The 15,598-nt window shown below is 33.1% G+C and overlaps 1 protein-coding gene across 1 annotated transcript in view; it reads right to left on the reverse strand.

Annotated features, from left to right (window-relative positions):
* Positions 1-1,820: 1,820 nt before the first annotated feature.
* LOC108909136 (E3 ubiquitin-protein ligase MIB1) overlaps positions 1,821-15,598 on the reverse strand; it is a 55,109-nt gene continuing 41,331 nt past the window's right edge. Inside the window, exons 2-5 of the mRNA XM_023454571.1 lie at positions 9,958-10,177; positions 9,385-9,894; positions 5,327-5,656; positions 1,821-2,836 (exon numbers count right to left, since the gene is read on the reverse strand). Coding sequence (XP_023310339.1) covers positions 2,696-2,836; positions 5,327-5,656; positions 9,385-9,894; positions 9,958-10,173 — 1,197 coding nt within the window. The 5' untranslated portion in view covers positions 10,174-10,177 and the 3' untranslated portion in view covers positions 1,821-2,695. The remainder of the gene's footprint in view (positions 2,837-5,326; positions 5,657-9,384; positions 9,895-9,957; positions 10,178-15,598) is intronic.

Below are 15,598 nucleotides of genomic sequence, written 5' to 3' on the forward strand. Positions count from 1 at the left end.
CACATTTTTTATTAATAATAAAATTTTTTTTTTTTTTTTTTTTTAATAAAAAATGTGATCAGAGGTAGGTAGTTTTTTTTATGGATATCAACACAACGAAAAATTTAAAGTTGCATAATAAATCTCTATTACAAGAATTAATCAAAGATTGGTTTAGTAAAATTATTTACTTGTAATATTTTTTTATTCACCGTGAAAGCTAATACAATATAGAAAGCACTGAAACTCTATAATCATTTTCACTCTTTTTTTTTCAAAATATGTACTGAAATTTGAAATTTTTTCAACAAACATTTTAAAAAGTTACAGTATCAAAATTATTTCTTATTTTAAGTAGGAAGACTATTAGAGCATTTAAAAGTGTCTTTAATGCTTGAGTGATTTTAATGCTTTTTATCAAATGTACTTATTTTCTCATGGTGACAAAAAAAATTATCTACGTGAAAATTATTTTACAAAATCAATTTCTGAGTGATCTGTGTAGGGTGAGATTTGTTATGTAATTTTAAATTTAGCGGCGGCAGAATACCTAAAACAAATATTGAGTAGGTAGGTATATAGTTGTAGAGCGTACAACTAGATGGCGCTTGCATCTTTTACCGGCTACAGGTAATTTAACTCACTGTATTACCGATAATTCCTAGAAAAGGAAAGCACTAGAAGTTGGAAAAAGTGTCAACAGTTAGCGATGTTAGTGACCACGAAATCTGTTCAAGTTTCCTATCTATAGTATCATTTATCTAGGGGTCGCTGTCGCTAAACAGGCTTAGGCCTGTGTATAGATGGCGCCATCTATACACTAAAAGTTGAATTAATTCACTAGTAAATGTGAGACTATTACAGCTGGCTACGGCTAGAATTATTTCGCAGATTAGTGCAATCTATGAGCGACAGATGGTGATATGAAAATTTGGAACTATTTAATGCAGCTTGATTGGTCAATCGACACAAGTGAGCGTTCCACTTCATTGAACTAATAATTGATTGGAATTATGTGTGTCCAGATGCACGAAAATTTTCAAATTGGCGGTTCAGGCGGTTGGGTTTTTGTGTGCGTCCGTCGAAAAAAAAAAAAAAAAATCGAAAATCTCCCCTTATAGACTACCGAATTTTTTTCAGATTTTTTTGAGAAAATCGATGGAAAAAGTACTCATCTAAAGGCGGTTTTGTCTCAACTTTGAGAATATATTGTACGGAGAATATTTTGTTCTACTGAGCAGAATGAAAAGTCGTATCTTTAAAGTGATCGCATTGGCTGTATCGAAGAAAAACCGGCTTAGGTATTTCTGCATAGAGATGTTTTTTTCTCATTTCTTTTTATTGTGAACTGTTAACCTACATTAGAAAATACAGAAATTATTATATTTACTGTTCTACAAATAAAGGAAGATTTATTTTTAATTGTGTTGTTCATTTTTAATGCATTTACCTATAATCCTTCTCAGTCCTTGCTCATTAAAATACGTTCCTTTTTCTATTCAGTTATAAAAAAATATAAATAAAGAATTGGGGACCCCTGTAAAATACTAAAAAGTTTTAGAATTCTTATGCAGCCAAGTTTACACTAGCATTGTATTGATGGTTGCCTAACGAATAAAAAGAAAATTTTCTCCTTATTTTCACTATTTGTTTAAGGAAAATGAATTTTAATTAATTATTAGCAGGCGTCTGTTGTAGTGTTTGAATTTAAACAACAATTGTAGTGGACAATGGACATCGTAAAGCAGGTAGGTAGTAAAATAAAGTTTTTTTCCAAGACTTTATTTATGAATGTTAGCACAAATACAAAATTAACCTAAAAAACAAATTCAAGAGGCAAATATTTCACTAAACAAATTAATTTATATGGAAATGATTATCATATTCAATTTTCTTCCCTGTAGAATATTTTTAATTCTACATGGATATACATTTAGGACAGGAATTGAGAAAAATAAAATCCAAATTTATAAATTAAGTCCGATTTTAGGTATACTTAAAAACTAATGCATTAATGAGAAAATAGATAACAAATAAAATTGTTCTAATTTACCTAATAAAAAAAATTGCTAAAGTTCGAATTGCGAGCGATTTAAAGTGTAGTTTACAACAGAACATTTATATAAAAAGCATGTGAACAGTATCTAGCAGAAGAATGTTCTTTGTAATAACGAAATATTGTTGAAATCTAGAAGCAACAAACAGCCAACAACGTAAAAGTTGGAAATCGGAATTAACTAATCAATGTACGTGTATATATTCTTTTTTATTTTACACAGTTTAATAATGTAAAACAATGCCCAACAAGATATACAAGGACCTTAAAATTAACAATTCCAAATCTTTATACTTATTTTTTTTTTTAAATCATAAAACCACTGTCAACAGTGTACAAATATTCTAAATTATAAGAAAATAATTTTAAATTATTATTTGAATATAATTATCCTCACAGTGATGTTCAAAGATATATAAAAGTGAAAATACAATCACGTTACGCCATATAAAATATTATACACTGGTTCTATGAATTATCCAAACGTATCCTACCTCTACGTGTATTTTTAACATCAAATATAACGCATGCTGCACACGAACAGTATGAAATGAACTTACGACATAAACACTACATAACATGACGTTACGTTACAAGTAACGTATTATGTATTTGATTTTCTATAGACTACGATTCAAGTTATAATTTAATCAACTCCATCTAGTACAGTAAGATCCTTTTCTCTACGGCCTTCCTGCAAATTGGACATTCCGTCATCTGATCTCCGCACATCTGACACAAGCCGTGTCCGCATAGGAAGATCATGTTTTTCAGACGGTCCAAGCAAACGGGGCACATGGTCTACAAATACAAAAATGAAGTTGTTCATAATTGCTCTTGAATTATTTTGTTTTGATGTGTTCAGTTTAAAATACCCCAAGTCCAATATTTGAAAACCAAAAGCATTAAATTTGAATTAAAATTTTTGAAACAAAATTTTTCCCTAGAACTAGGAAAAAACTGTAAATCTGGCATCGCTGGGATCAGGTGCAATGACGAATAGAAAAATATCAGAATCTAATGCAATTAATATACAGTTAACTCAGCAAAAAAATTAAAAGAGCAAAGAAATTTCCAAATTTTTTTCAGTGATTTTTGAAAGACTGTAACTTCGTGAATAATGGCCGTATCGAAAAAAAAAGAAGCATATTGAAGATTGTAGTTTTGAAATTTTGAAAAAAAATTTTTTTGAGCATCACCCTCTGCGCAAGGAAATATGCAAGGCAAAATTTAAAAAAAAATTTTTTTCGAAACCACAAGGGCTCAGACATTTTTTTGGCTTAATAAATGCCAGGGTCATTTAACCTGATTCATAAGCTTCAATTTGTTTTTTTTTTGTTTTCTGTATGATTATTTCTCATTGAGATATCGGCTATTGATTGAAAAGTAACCTTTTTTTTTTTGATCATCAATATCTCATGAACTGATTATCGTACAGAGAATGGAAGATGGGTTTTAGCAACCTGAATCAATCCTCTTCAATGGCCTTTTGGTATGTTTGAGATTTTTTTTTATACTCAGCATTAATTGAAAAAGTGCAAAAATGACTTTTTCTGCTGTTTTGGAAAGGAGCAATTAATGATTAAGATGAAACAATTTTTTTTGCGTTATTTTCTCACAACTTCTCGTTAAATACTCATCAAATATCGAAAAAAAAAAAATTAATTTTGAAAAAAACAATTTTTCAAAATTTTTTTTTAATTTCAAAAAATAATTTTTTTCTCGACATTTCAAATATTCAATGCAAAATTGTAATAAAAAAGAGAACGCAAAAAATTTTTAAAAAATTTTGAAAAATTTTATTTTATTAAATTTGGAAATTGAATTTTAGTTTATTTGCATCTATAAAAAATTTATTACATTCCGAAATTCTTTATTTTGTACAAAATCCCTGAACAACATATAAAATTCCCTATTTCCCTAATTTCACAAATTTGGAAACTTTTTCCCTAGAACTAGGGAGAAATCCGCAAATCTGGCATCGCAGGGGCCAAGTGCAATGATGCCAGACAGATAGATATGAAAATACCTAAATATTAAGCAGAAACTCCCTAGAAAGTTTTATTAATATATTTTCTGGCTGTAAAATCAAATGAGCAGGTCACTGAATTACCTTAAACAAAAATTGTACGAATTTATTTGCATGAATGAAAAATTTGTTATAGTCTCACATTTTTTTTCTCCAGTTTCCTAAGTTCACAAATTTAAAAGTATTTTACCCTAGAACTCGGGAAAATTCACAAATCTGGCATCACTGCGGACTAAGCAGAGTGATGCCAGATAGACAGACTTGAAGAATTGAAAATGACCTAGATATTAAGCAGAAATTTCCTAGTACGTTTTATAAACTTATTTTATGACGTAAATTCATAGGAAGGGGTGGGGAGAGGCAGGTGAAATTGCAAAATTTAGCGAAGTGAATTGTATTCAGAAAAAACTCAATGTCAAAAGAAATTTTACATTAATGAAAAATTTATTATACTATAAAACTCTATATTTTTGTTGAAAAGTACAAAATCCCTCTAGATATCACGTAAAATTCCATATTTCCTTAGTATCACACATTTGGAATATTTTCCCCTAGAACTAGGGAAACATTCCCAAATTTGGCATCAATGGGGCCAAGTGCAGTGATGCCAGATTTGAAGACCTGAAAATGCCCAGCAATCAAACAGAAATTACCTACTATGTTTTATAAATGTATTTTGTGATTTAAATTCGAAGGAAACAGTGAAAATTAGCGAAGTGAACTGTTTTCTAATAAAAAAATAATTAATTGTCAAAACAAATTTATCAAGTTACTGAATTGTCTTTAAAACATAAAAGCACAACATTCCTAGATATCATATAACATTTTTTATTTCCCCAACCTCGCTAATTTGGAGTATTTTTCCCTAGAACTAGGGAAACAATACCAAATTTGGCATCACTGGGGCCAAGTGCAGTGATGCCAGATGGACAGACTTGAAAATAACTTGATATTAATCAGAAATTATGTAGTACATTTTATTAACATATTTTTGACGTAAATTCTTAGGAAAAGGGGTGAAAAAGTGAAATTTAATGAAGTGAATTGCTTTCTAGAAAAACTGCCAGAAGAAATTTATCGAATTATTGATCTACCTTTCAAAAAAAAATTTTGTTTTTCACCAGTTTGGAGTAATTTTCCCTAGAGCTAGGGAAATATCCCAGAATCTGGCAACATGTCACCACAATATCTTTCAGCAGAATTGAGACATGTCCTTTAATTTTAGAGACATCAGGCTGGGAAACGGTAGAAGCCTCGCTCACCTGTTCCTTGATGTCCTGCAGCTGCTGCTGCAACTTCTGGATGTCGTTGGTGTTGGTGGTGTCCCGACCTCCATTGTTCATCAAAGGTCCTTGAGGAACAGGAGCCTCGCTGGTAGAGGGCTTGACTTCCTCCTCGACATCGGCTTTAACTTCTGAGATGATGCCCAGTCCTCCGGCGCAAACCGTCATCGGGACCATCAGCTCGATCTGGGCGCGGCACATCACGCACTTCTTCATGATCTGGGAGCAGCTCTCGCAGGCGCACATGTGGCCGCAGGGCTTGAAGAGGACAGCCGATTTCTTGTCGGAACAGACAAGGCATTCCTCGATCTAGAAAAAAAAGGTGAGTTGTATTCTACGATAAACGTACCAATAAATTATCAGGTTTATCCTACCGATTTTGCCAAATACACATTTTAATAGTCATTATTTCTTACATTCTGCAATTTGTAGAAACTTTTGAAGATCTTCTTCAAAAGCTTCAGCCTTCAATGGCAAAATTTTTGCAATCATTTATAACGAAACAGAAACAAATTGCAAAGCATATTATATAAATTAATGAATCAATTAAATTGTCCCACAGAATTGCGTCCTCAGGCCATTATGGTTTCTAACTTGCATGAACGACTTTCCAAATTATGTCAAAAACGCTATAATAATTATATTGTTCATGGTTTGCAAATGATATAACAGTATCCAAGTAAATAATAATTTGAATAAACTACTACAAGATATGCAGAATGCTGAATCAAACTCTTTTAATTGATTTGCAGCTACTTTGTTACAATTATGTTCATTAAGCAGGTATTTTATCGAAATTTTGTTTTGTAATTAGAAATTTAATATATAACTTCCATTTAATCAATATATAAAAAAAACTATCTCACTTATTTATACGTTTGTTTATACACTATTAATATGGTGGACTTTCTACTCATTTGCATGGAATTTTTAAACTTCAAAGACACGATCTGAGAATAGTGACATGATTGGAGTTTCTACAAGATGTAAAACACGAATTCATTGAATGGAACATATGACAATTCCTAGTTGTTACATTTTTAGTTGTTAATCTGTGTTAAAAATAATTACTAGATATTTTTTTCATAGCGGAAAATTTAACACCTTTATTAAAAAAAATTTAATTTTGCTAGTCTTTCGATAAAATTACACAAAATGACATCTGTCAAACTGTCATTTTGGGATAATCGACGGCGGTCTAGGGACTTTAAAAATCCCTATCACTCTTGTTCGCAATATAAATAAGGACAACAGGAATCTTACGGGAGTGTCGCCATCTATCATTTTCATTTTTAAGTTTGACTGATTGGTTAACATCATAGATCTAGTAAACTATGGAGTGGCCCTAGAAAGAGGGGGTTAATCGCGCTGATGTGTGCAAGACAGATGAAGCTAGTGCAGGCAAATACCGGTACAAAATACCGTAAACAAACCTTAGAGTAAAAGTCATTTAAAAGATTTCTTAAATGTTTGTGTGTGATTTAGTGTATGTGAAACATTTGTGAAAACCAAATATGGTGCAATCGTCTTCAGCGATCAATTGCGTAAAGTGACGCTTAAGTGGAGAAAAAACAGAATTTCATAGGTAGAAAAGAGGTTATGAAGGTACCAACATTTTTATACCTTTTGCATCTTTCTGAAAGTAATGACCAAGTAGAGTTGTCTCTGTTGATAACATATTTGATTATATTATTTCCTCCATCCTCAAAATAAAATGTCATTTTGACATCAAACTTTTGCCACTTTAAATGTGTCACACTTCAAATTATTTTTTAACATCAAACTAAATACACATAAATAGACAATTTCAACTGAATTGAGCTTATAATATGCTTCAGAAAAACCTCTCTTTAAATAATATGTTGAAAAAGAGCATCTATAATATAGTTTTTTTTTAATTTAAAATAACTACTTCAGAAGAGCTTGCAGTAATTTTAACTGATCGAGCTTACGATATGAGGAAAATAAATGGAGAAATACATAAAGAAGGCATTATAAAAACTATTTGGAAAATTGTAACTACGAATATTTTTTAAATATGTATAACAAAATATCTTTGAATTTCTAATTATTACATTCTCTAGTTAATATCTCCAATTTGTACAGAAATTCCATATAAACAAATAGTGCTTATGCTCTTATTCATTAATAATAATTAAAATTACTGGTACAAATATGTATTGTTAAAAGAAGAGAAATCGAATTTAATTCAGTTTGAGTTGAGATAAAAGAATTCTTAATACCATAAGTGAAGTTTTACTCATAGAATTAACATATCTACACATTTTTAAAGGAATTATTTGTCTTCTAGTCTCTATCTATACTATTTTTATAAAGCCTGTAGATGTAGATCTGAAATTCATCGGCTGTCCCTTCTGCCATTCATCTGAGTATAATTAAAAACCTAATCAATAATTCTTCAAAATTTTTAACTTAACCATTTTTTCAGTGTAGCCACCACACATAAATGTAGTTAAAATCATTTTAACTTCAAACGGGAATACGGCCCAACAGAAAAAAGGGGTAAGGAATCGAGTATAGCTAGCTGATTGGTTGAATTAAATGTAGAGCGCTACAGTCGAAGTTCTGTGAACGAAGCATAAGCCTGCACTAGCTCTATCTCTCTCGCACACATCTGTGCGATATAGGCAAAATGATAGTTGCACGAGTCCAGTAGTTTATAAGGTTTATGGGTAACATCGACTGATTCTTGTCTTGTCTCTTTTGAGATTAGATTTTAGGTCTTGATTATTTGTTGCACNTTTGAGTTATCTTGAAAAAGCCCTTTGTTTTATCTTTTTCCACCCTTGGCCGGGGGTTGAACAAAAAATTACTCTCACTTATTGTTATAATATACCTTAAACTAACTCATATCAAAAATTCAGCCAAGTTGGCAAAATTTCGATTTAAAGGCTTAGTTAATTGGACTAAAACCTCTTTAAATAATATGTTAAAAAAGAGCATCTATATAGTTTTTTTTTAATTTAAAACAACTACTTCAGAAGAGCTTGCTGTAATTTTAACTGATCGAGCTTAGGATATGAGGAAAATAAATGGAGAAATACATAAAGAAGGCATTATAAAAACTATTTGGAAAATTGTTACTACGAATATTTTTTAAATATGTATAACAAAATATCTTTGAATTTCTAATTATTACACTCCCTCGTTAATATCCAATTTGTACAGAAATTCCATATAAACAAATAGTGCTTCTGCTCTTATTCATTAATAATAATTAAAATTACTGGTACAAAAATTTATTGTTAAAAGAAGAGAAATCGAATTTAATTCAGTTTGAGTTAAGATAAAAGAATTCTTAATACCATAAGTGACGTTTTACTCATATCTACACATTTTTAATAGAATTTTTTGTCTTCTAATCTCTATACTATTTTTGTAAAGTCTTTGTAGATCAGAAATTCGTCGGCTGTAATTTCTGCCATTCATCTGAATATAATTAAAAACTTAATCAATAATTTTTCAAAATTTTTAACTTAACCATACTTTCAGTGTAGCCACCACACATAAATGTAGTTAAAATCATTTTAACTTCAAACGGGAATACGCCCCAACAGAAAAAAGGGGTAAGGAATCGAGTATAGCTAGCTGATTGGTTGAATTAAATGTAGCGCGCTACAGTCGAAGATCTGTGAACGAAGCAAAAGCCTGCACTAGCTCTATCTCTCTCGCACACATCTGTGCGATATAGGCAAAATGACAGTTGCACGAGTCCAGTAGTTTATAAGGTTTATGGGTAACATCGACTGATTCTTGTCTTGTCTCTTTTGAGATTAGATTTTAGGTCTTGATTATTTGTTGCACTATTACACTAATGAGTTAACAATAATAAGTTTTTAGTGATTATTAAACCTTATTTGTACCAAGTTCAAAGTCAGTGTTGTCTTAAAATTTATTTCAACAGAAAAAATATTTGATCATCATAGTTCCTCTATCTGAATTGACTCCACAAATTGTATGCAAGGCTATTCAACAACCACAATAAATAACTATATTTTATAATAACAATGTGATACCTTAATTCTGGTAGCAACAGACTCCCTGCATATAAGGCATTTCTTAACCCTTGGGCCGCAGGCAGAGCAGCAGGTCACGTGACCACAGGGCTGGAACAGCATGTCTCTCTTGGCGTCCGAACAAACCAGACATTCGTCTAGCGTGGAATTGATATTCGAGTTTTGAGTATTCTGGTTGGGCCCCATCTCCATCTCTCCGCTCTGCTTGTCCTTGTGGCACTTGGTGAGTGTCTTGCACAGGTTGGGATCGGGACAGAGGTCCAGGGGTGTTTGGCCCTTCTTGTTCTTGATCGCAAGATCGGCCCCGTTCCCTGCCAGAAAGCAAGCGATGCTGGCCGATGATTTCTTATCGGAGCCCTGGGTTCCCAAGCCCATGAGCAGCTTGCCGACATCCTGGACGTCTTGCAGTTGGCGTAGCTGCGAGAGGGTGTGGTGACGTAACGCCTCGTGGAGGGGCGTGTCGCCGTCTTTATCGGCTATGTTCAGGTTAGCCCCTTCTCGAACCAAAAGCTGGAATACCCAAAGAATTATTTACAAGCTACGTTTCAATCCAGAAGGGTTGAAGCTACTTACCCTGACAATTTGAGTGTGTTGACGTTCGACAGCCAGGTGCAGGGCGGTCTGCAGGTTCACATTCTGCAGGTCCATGTTGGCTTTTCCTTGGAGGACCAACTGTTCGGCTACTTCGACGTGGTTGTTGAGCGCGGCTAAGTGGAGGGCGGTGTAGCCATCGTCTTTCTTTTCATCCACGATCCAGGGGCGCGGGAGCTTCGCCAGGAGGATTTTCATGGCGCTGAAACAAAAATGTGTTCCGTATATTTTGCGGTACGATACAAACAAAATCGCATCACATATTTTATTCCTCTGACTTTGTCGATGCACATGACATGTTTTATTTCGACTCACTCAAAAGTCGGTATCGCTGCCCCAATTATGGAAATCTGTGGTATCTTTATAGAAGATTTATACTATTAGGCCAGTCAAATTAACGAAAATATCTCGGTTTTTTTTTGCCAAAATTTAGTTTAGTAAACAAAGTCACGTAAAAATGCTGTTGAATGTTAGGACTTTATTTTCAAAATGACATCCAAAGTTCGCAAAAAAGTTTTCTTTCATAAAATAAAAATAATATTTTAGAAAAAATGTTTCATATAAAAGTTATAGATCTTTTTATAACAAAAATTTCGAGCCCAGCCCGATGTCACTTGAGGGTTGCTTTCGCTGTACAGCAAAAATAAAACGCTCTCTCAACGGTCCAAATAAACTATTTTTATTGAAAACTAAGCTTGTGGAAAAAGACGTGTTGTCGGTTCGAATGTTTGGTGGAGAGTCCCTGTGTGTGGAGTCGGTCGTAGGTAGCTTGGTAGTCGCTGGCAGAAGTCCCTGGTCCTTGGCGCCATTCTGCCGGGGTCGTCTTCCGGGAACCGCGTGGTACGTCCGGCGGCGTTCTTGACGTAACGCTTAAAAATGGGCCACTTGCGAACATGTGTACCAACAATCGCATTTTTTTTTTAAACTATATCTTTAAAACGAAAGAATGATTTTTTTTAAGAAACTTTCAGAATATGTAGTCCTTGGCAAGTAGAATAAGAGCATTTTCATAAAACAAAAAACTACTTGATAGTTTTTGCAAAAATTGAATTTTTCAAAAAAAATAAAATTTCTTCCAAGTTTCAATAAATCATACAGTAATGCACTTACGTGACCCATATTGGGTTTAAAATTTTCTCTAAGATTTGGACTTTCCTGTGCAAATTGTGGACGTATTGCAAAATAATTGGAAATATGCGAAAAATCTACGGAAACAGATATTTTTTTTGGGTCGAAAAATGTAATCTTTTTTTTTTCGTTGAAATTTAATCGGAATGGCAGATGGCAATCCATCTGAAAGCTGAAATTTTTTGACTAACTTAAATAAAAATACGACTAACAGGCCGAGAATTTTTTATTATTTATTTTTTAAATCGTTACGACCCCATTTATTAATATTAAGGTGGCCATATCCCTGTCCGAGAAATAGTCAAATTTCTGGCGTTTTTAGATACTGAAATATTGAAAAGTAAAACGTGTAGAACAAAAGTAATAGGCTATTGACTATGTCAAAAAAGAGGGTACAAAGGAACTACAACGCAACAGAAATTTTATTGTTTGATATGTTCAATTGACCCTAAAAAATGATAAAACCGCGGGGTGCTATCTTTTAAAGGGGTGCGTTTTTGAGAACGAAGTAAAAAGGTGGTATTTTCAGTTTTTTGAGTTTTACTAGAAAACTATGCATTTTTTCACTATAGTTGTCAACAGAAAAGTTGTAGCAAATTGAATTTCCAATCGAAATGAGACCTTTTGAAGTCAAAAAAATTTATTTTTAACAAAAATATGCCCAAAAAACGAGTAAAAAAACCCAAAAAATGCGTTTTTTTTCTTTTTGGTTTTTGGCCCACAACTTTTTTCTGAGCGGAGTTAGGTATAGGCATTGCTTCACAGAAAAAAAAGTTAATGTTTTTTCCTTTAAAATAAGTGTTTATAAAAGTACGTACGACTAATAGAAACCGAGATACATTGGATCAAAGTTGACCTACTTTTTGAATTTTTAGCCAGTTTTTGCCCTTTTTGACGATTTTCGTCTTATAACTTTTTTCTGAGTTAATTTACGTATATGTAATGCCAATATTCAAATGAAAGCTGGTTCAAGACCTTTAAAATGGTGCCTGGTAGAAGTTTGTACAATTAAAATCAACCGATAGGTATGTCAATTTAACCAACGATACTTTTTCTTATTATTATTAAATTTTTGTTACTTGTTTGTATTATTTTGTCTAAAAAATTTATTTTTGTGAATGTGAAAGTTAAAATAGTATATTTTCAATATTAATATCAATGTCGTCGTCATCATTTTCATCAATGTCCTCTTCAGAAAAATCAGGCTCATAAGCATTCTCACAATTTATTCCCATACATTCTTTGCAGAACATTGAACATTTTATTCCCAACTTTCGGCAGCCACAGTTTCCTTGGCATCCTTAAACACATTTACAGGCTATTTTTTCATGTAAATTTTCAGGTGCAGGAGATTTATTATTAAAAATGGGAACTAGCCCATTTATGGAATTTTTCCAACCCCAATCAAGGGGATTTAAAGTACAACCATTCCACTGTTGCATCTGAAATTATTGGGACCCGTAAATGCTTGCTCCGCTGGATACGTTGATGCTTGTTGTGGGGAGGGTGGGGAGAGGGGGGAGAGGAGGAAGAGAGAGAAAGTCTGCGACACAACGAACCGTTCAAATTTGAGCAAGCACGCCGAGCTTTAACTGAGAAAATCTTTTTTCGTTTTAAAGATAAAGTTTTTAAAAAATGCAATATTTTTAGCCTTTTTTCTACAATAACTAATACATTTGTTTATCAATTGACAGCGGGTTGGGTTCAAAATTTCTGTTATAAAAAGTTCTACAACTTTTGTGTAAAACATTTTTTTCTAAAATGTTTAGTTTTTTTTTTAATGAAAACAACTGTCTTTTTGCGAACTTTTGGGCGCCACTTCGAAAAAGAAGCCCTAACATTCAGCTGGAGTAAAGTAGTTCATTCAACTCTACGGAATTTTTCCTAATTTTTATGTGTTTTTGTTTACTGAACTAAATTTTGACACGTAAAAATTTAATTTGATTGGAATATCGTCATAAGCGTATGAGGCGAAACCCCCTCAACTCGCCGCCTTATTTACGCACCGAAGTGCCGAACTCTGTTTACAACGTTTCGACCACCTTCTACATATTTAGCAGCGGTCTTCAAAGCAAGTATAATATAGAAATAAAACCTTAGGAATGGCGTCACTGCCAAATTACCAGAGAATTTCGCATTTTCCCATATTAATTTAACAGATAGAGATCCATCCATAAAACGACCCAGTTTGCATAAATACACCCCCTTTTCGCGAGCTCGCGCGTGCTAGGATTTACAAGACGGGCGACGTCGTCGAAAATAATAAAGTCAAAAGGGGAACAGCAGTTTTAGTCGGCCGAAGATATCGCAAGAGCAACGAACCCGAGGCCTATTTCATTTATATAATAACCAGATATATTCCTCCAAATGGCGGGGCTTATTGAATGAGCCCCAGATTTATTTTATATAAACCGATGGGTGCGGGGATCGATGGGATTCCGACGATTTTGCGTCTCCGTGGCATATAGCTTAGATAAAAGGTCCTGGTTGTGGAAAATTACATTCCCGGTTTGAAAAAAAGTGTCACCCGCAGATTATTTTCAGTCATATGTTCCGTGAGTCCTAAAAAAGTGTTGGTTGCACCAAATTGAAATGGAATATCTTTAAAAAAGTGATTGTCAAAGATATGACAATAACTAAAAAAATTGTTATTTATGGTACTGTCCTTGGTTAAAATTTCAAGTTGTCAATGTCGGAAAAAGTAATTTAACGAAATGAACGTGTCAACCTAAATTGTGTCTGTAACCAAGGGTTGTCAGTATATCCACATCATGATTTCAAATACTAAAACGAACAAACCAAGAAGCTTCGCTGTGTTAAATGAAGGATTTTGTGTTAATCCAATTGAATCAATTAGAAAATATTCTAAGCTAAGGCCTTGAAATGTGCAGCATAAAAGGTTCTTTTTCAATTTTCAAACCGGAAATGTGTTTGTATTAATTAGCTATAAAAAAATCCCTAATGTTGCGCGATTTTTGGGCTTGACATATTCTAATTTATATACAGGGCATGGCTTGCGTCGCGCATCTGCACCTCTCTTGGCTAGTGCTGGAGGGGATAATACAATACTCAAACGTCACGGTGGATAGAAGTCATTTACCGTGGCAGAAGAGTCAATTTCCAGGAAAATTGATATTGCTAAAAAGACACAAGGGGTGCAGACTCCTGAAGTAAGCACAAGCAAAAGGGCAACATGTTCTATAAATTTACCACAATCATAAAATTATTCCAATAATGCTTTGGCATCAAATTACGGCTTTACCATAAATGTTAATGTTGATATTAATAAGTAGGTAGATTGTAAGTTTGTAGCATTTTAGGTTATTTGTTGACTTATTACTGTTTCAAATTGGTTTTCTAATAAAAACTAGAAAAATAAACCAAACATTTGTCTTTTTATGATTTCTACTTATAGGCCACATTATTCTTTTAAAACCAAAGAAATTATAGGATCATTATACATATACAAGTGTTGGATAAAGATAATAAAATAGTTGTTTCAAAATAAGCGTTAATGGAGGTAGACTTTTATGAATTTTGCTCTTATTTTTGGTTACTGAATCATGTGTAGAATATTGTCTGGAATACTGCAACAACTATGGGCGTAGCCAGTGGGCAGGGGACCCTCCACTTTTTGCGGTGTGCTGCAACTTTAAAAAATTACGTTATTATTACTGGACGCATTTTAACAATGTATTTTTGGTATTTTTGAAACCACGACATACAATACCCTTTGTTCAATAAACTATAGTAGGATCGTATTCGATGCAAAGTAGAGCAAAAAGTTGTCGGTCTTTTATCGAAGGAAAATCGTGTCATCATTTTTAGGAGGCGTAAGATGAACCATTTCAAATTTAAAATGAAATTGAATGTAAAATCTGAAATACCGCTGCATACGCACTGTGTTCTGGTAGTAGCTGTAGTCGCCCAGGTGCATCGAGTGTACGAAGTGGTCGGTTATACGTCAAATACTAACCTGGCGAGCTTGGTCGTAAAACAGAGAGTGCCTCCAAAAAACAAGTAAACAGTGGCGCATACAGAGGTAAAATGTCGTACATATGTGGAATTTAAAAAACAAATTGGATTTATAATAAATTACATTTAAAATAAATAGTGTATGAGAATAAAGGAATTTTTGTAGGAACAAGGGTGCCAGACGTGAATTGATCCCTTTGTCCCTTCATAATGTATAAAGAAATTATTCAATTTATAAAACCCTTAAAAGCGTATGGCACTGGATTCCTTGACAGGCATCGAATATGATCTTACTATAGCTCTCGTCCCCCTCCCTCTTGGAAAATGAAAATTTCTAGCTACGCCCTTGGCAACAATATCACCCTGTAAGTACAGCGTAGAGGAAACTACGGGTATACATCATATCATTCATAAAATTACGTAATAATAGGTACATACATCGAAAATAGTTAGGTATATTTTACTTTCTAAATTTACAAACAATTACTAACGCAGTAGAAATAGTCTGACCTTTATAAAA

This window comes from Anoplophora glabripennis, unplaced genomic scaffold (assembly GCF_000390285.2).
Source record: "Anoplophora glabripennis isolate ALB-LARVAE unplaced genomic scaffold, Agla_2.0 scaffold346, whole genome shotgun sequence".
Lineage (NCBI taxonomy): Eukaryota > Metazoa > Arthropoda > Insecta > Coleoptera > Cerambycidae > Anoplophora > Anoplophora glabripennis.